This window comes from Populus nigra, chromosome 3, assembly GCF_951802175.1.
Source record: "Populus nigra chromosome 3, ddPopNigr1.1, whole genome shotgun sequence".
NCBI classification, from domain to species: Eukaryota; Viridiplantae; Streptophyta; class Magnoliopsida; order Malpighiales; family Salicaceae; genus Populus; species Populus nigra.
This window is the reverse complement of record NC_084854.1, coordinates 26,266,781-26,269,490: the sequence shown is the minus strand read 5'-3', so window position 1 is coordinate 26,269,490 and position 2,710 is coordinate 26,266,781. Positions and strand designations below refer to the sequence as shown.

The window sequence follows — 2,710 nt, the reverse complement described above, 5'->3', positions numbered from 1 at the left end:
ACCTAAGAAAATTCTTGTAAAAATTTAAGCATAATTCAACAGTTAAATAAAAAATTATACATTGCCTTTCTTAATCATTATTTTGGTATAACATGACCAGACCTCCTCTTAAGCACAAACCTGTATTATTAGTCCAAAATACATTTGCTAAGCTATTTATACATTCTATTTGGGGCAAATCTTCATCTATTTATAACATACCCGCACATGACTACTAAGAAATCCATTATCACAAGCTCATATCAACTCATATGTAATAGGTGACCACATTTGGTAAAGGGAAACTGGAAAAGATCCGCCTCAAGAGAAAGTAAAAAGAGTGTTTGACGATTTGTTAATTTTTCCTGTGTTATTAATAAAAGATGCCAAGAAAACAAGACAACGAAAGGTCTAAAAGACAAAGAACAAGCAATGTTATTAATGACCAAGCAGCGGAAATGAGGAAAAGTTACAATACATCCAAACAACAGATAAAGCTAAACCCCAAGAGTACTTAACTAGCTAAGCAAGAGGAATCTCATAGACCCATTGACGTCCAGACAGATCATCAAGCCTTTTAGACTGATCAGCTAAATATTGTTTACTTACTTCAGGTCGACATGGCTTGCTTAAACCGAGATGTGACATGAGAAGACACACATGAGTGAGTAGCTCCCCACCTCGAGCAAGTGCATCAGCATGCTGCTTCCATCCACAATGACTTGCAGCATACATCAGCATTTCCACCCACACTTCACTTATCATTTCCCATTTCTTTTCATTTGGACAACCATCCAGTGTCTGCAATGACATAGCAAGCACGCAACCATCTAGCAGGGCTGACATTCCTCCTGCGTCTGTAAGTTTAATTTTATTTAACATGGCAGGCGGATCTGGAAGCAATTCTTCGAGAAATAACGCATGCAATTCATCTAAGGTATTCCTGCGAAGGAGACGACCCAAATGAGTGGTAGTTTCTGCATACCCTGTTCCGCTGAGCTCAATCGCTAACATAGTTGGACGATAAACCAGGAGATACAACATGTAATCGGATAATAATCTGCTGCTCATTACGCAATTTCGTCCCTTGGCAAAACTATTATTCCGAGAATCGTCAATGTAACAAACAAGAGTAGCAACGTGCCAAATGAGGAGGCTTTGACTGAATTCTACATGAGTCACGCTCCATCCCAGTTTATCGAAACAATCATATCTTTGAAGCGCATTGTTACCTCTCTCTTCCAATAGCTTAAGGAGGGTAAGGAAATCAATGGTATCGGGATCGTACCTTGAACGTTTATCCTTTGCTTGTTCGAAGATCAATTCTTTTAAAACCTCGTCCACATCCACCCGGCTATGAATGTTCCATTCCCCTGCGAAGTACTGCTTACGAAGCTCGTTCAATGGCTTGTTTGATTGAGCACTTGTTAAGCTGTGTTGTCCCATAGATCTTGACCATCTTTTCCGCTTCCTACAAAATGATAGTAACGGAGAAAGGCAATTGATTCGATAGAGAAAATCTCCCACTACTTTACTACTAGTAAACCAAATCACAGCCCAGTCGGACAAGAGAAGAACAGTGATAGAATAACAGTCAAGCAAGACAGCTCCAACCAGCAACAAGTAAGATATCATCGTATCCTTTTTTGAATAGACGTTCTTTCTCGTTGTCATTATTGAGAAGAAGACTAAAGCAGAAATAGATGATAAGCAGGTGGTAGAGTGGAGAATGACGCGTAGCCAAGAAATCTCTGTCACCTTAGAATAAATCCGATCATACAGGAATCCCAGCTCTATTTCTATCAACTGGAAGGCTTCTTCCGCAGTTTTCTTAGAAACCAATTCATAGGTCTTGGTTTGATCAAAATCGAAGGCAAGAAAATTTGTGGACAGCTTCTGGAACGCTTTGAACAAAAGACGAGCTTCACGAACAATTCTGACATCATATGCACTTCTGCTGTTGGACGATATATCTTCGCTTCTGATGCTAAAATCCTTTAAGCTTGCTAACCTGAAAGCCCAAATCCTCTCCCCATACTTAAGAATTCCTGAAACAAAGATGGGAATGGCTACAAATATGATTGTGTTCTTGCTCCATAACTTGAACAGGACATAAGAAGCCACACCAGTTTGGATTACTAGCTCAAGAAGGTGCCTTAGCCATAATTCATTGTCTGCCAATGAATAAGCCGTAATAGTTTCAGGGCCACCAAGATGAAGAAGAAGGATTGGAGCCCAAAATACAGGAATCAAGTTAGGATTTGCAGAGTTGGTTTGGCTGCGAACTAGGATACCCAATGATAAAGTTGCCACCATGCCTGCTGACAAGTATGCTAACCAAACAACAGAACGAAGCCAGAATCCAGTAATGCACTTACGCCGATTACCAAAAATGGCGAGGATAGTTTGCAGAAAGAGACTGAGTAACATCAATATTCGAAGCGTATCCATCGTTGATGACTGGGCATAACAACAAAAAATTTCCAAAATAAATCCGCACAAAATCAGCATAGTTCCAAACAATCCAAAATTAACTTAATTAAAGATAACTAAATACAAAATTAAAAAAAAAATTAACCTAGTATTTTGTTTTGAAATAAGCCAAAATTAACTTAATTAAAGAAAACTAAAAAATGTCAGTTTCAAGCAATGGAGATATGCCAAGCCTAGTATTTTGTTTTGAAATAAGCCAAAAAATAGTTTGAAATAATAAATTACATTGGAGTTACTT

The 2,710-nt window shown here is 38.5% G+C and overlaps 1 protein-coding gene across 1 annotated transcript; it reads right to left on the bottom strand.

The window, feature by feature from the left end:
- Nucleotides 1-501: 501 nt before the first annotated feature.
- Nucleotides 502-2,430, bottom strand: LOC133689499 (uncharacterized). Its single transcript, XM_062109355.1, has one exon. The coding sequence runs from the start codon at nt 2,428-2,430 to the stop codon at nt 502-504; it is 1,929 nt and encodes a 642-aa protein (XP_061965339.1).
- Between the last annotated feature and the right edge of the window lie 280 nt (nt 2,431-2,710).

Bases quoted from the DNA above. Each gene is read 5' to 3' on its own strand.
- LOC133689499 (XM_062109355.1), bottom strand. From the start codon at position 2,430: ATGGATACGCTTCGAATATTGATGTTACTCAGTCTCTTTCTGCAAACT.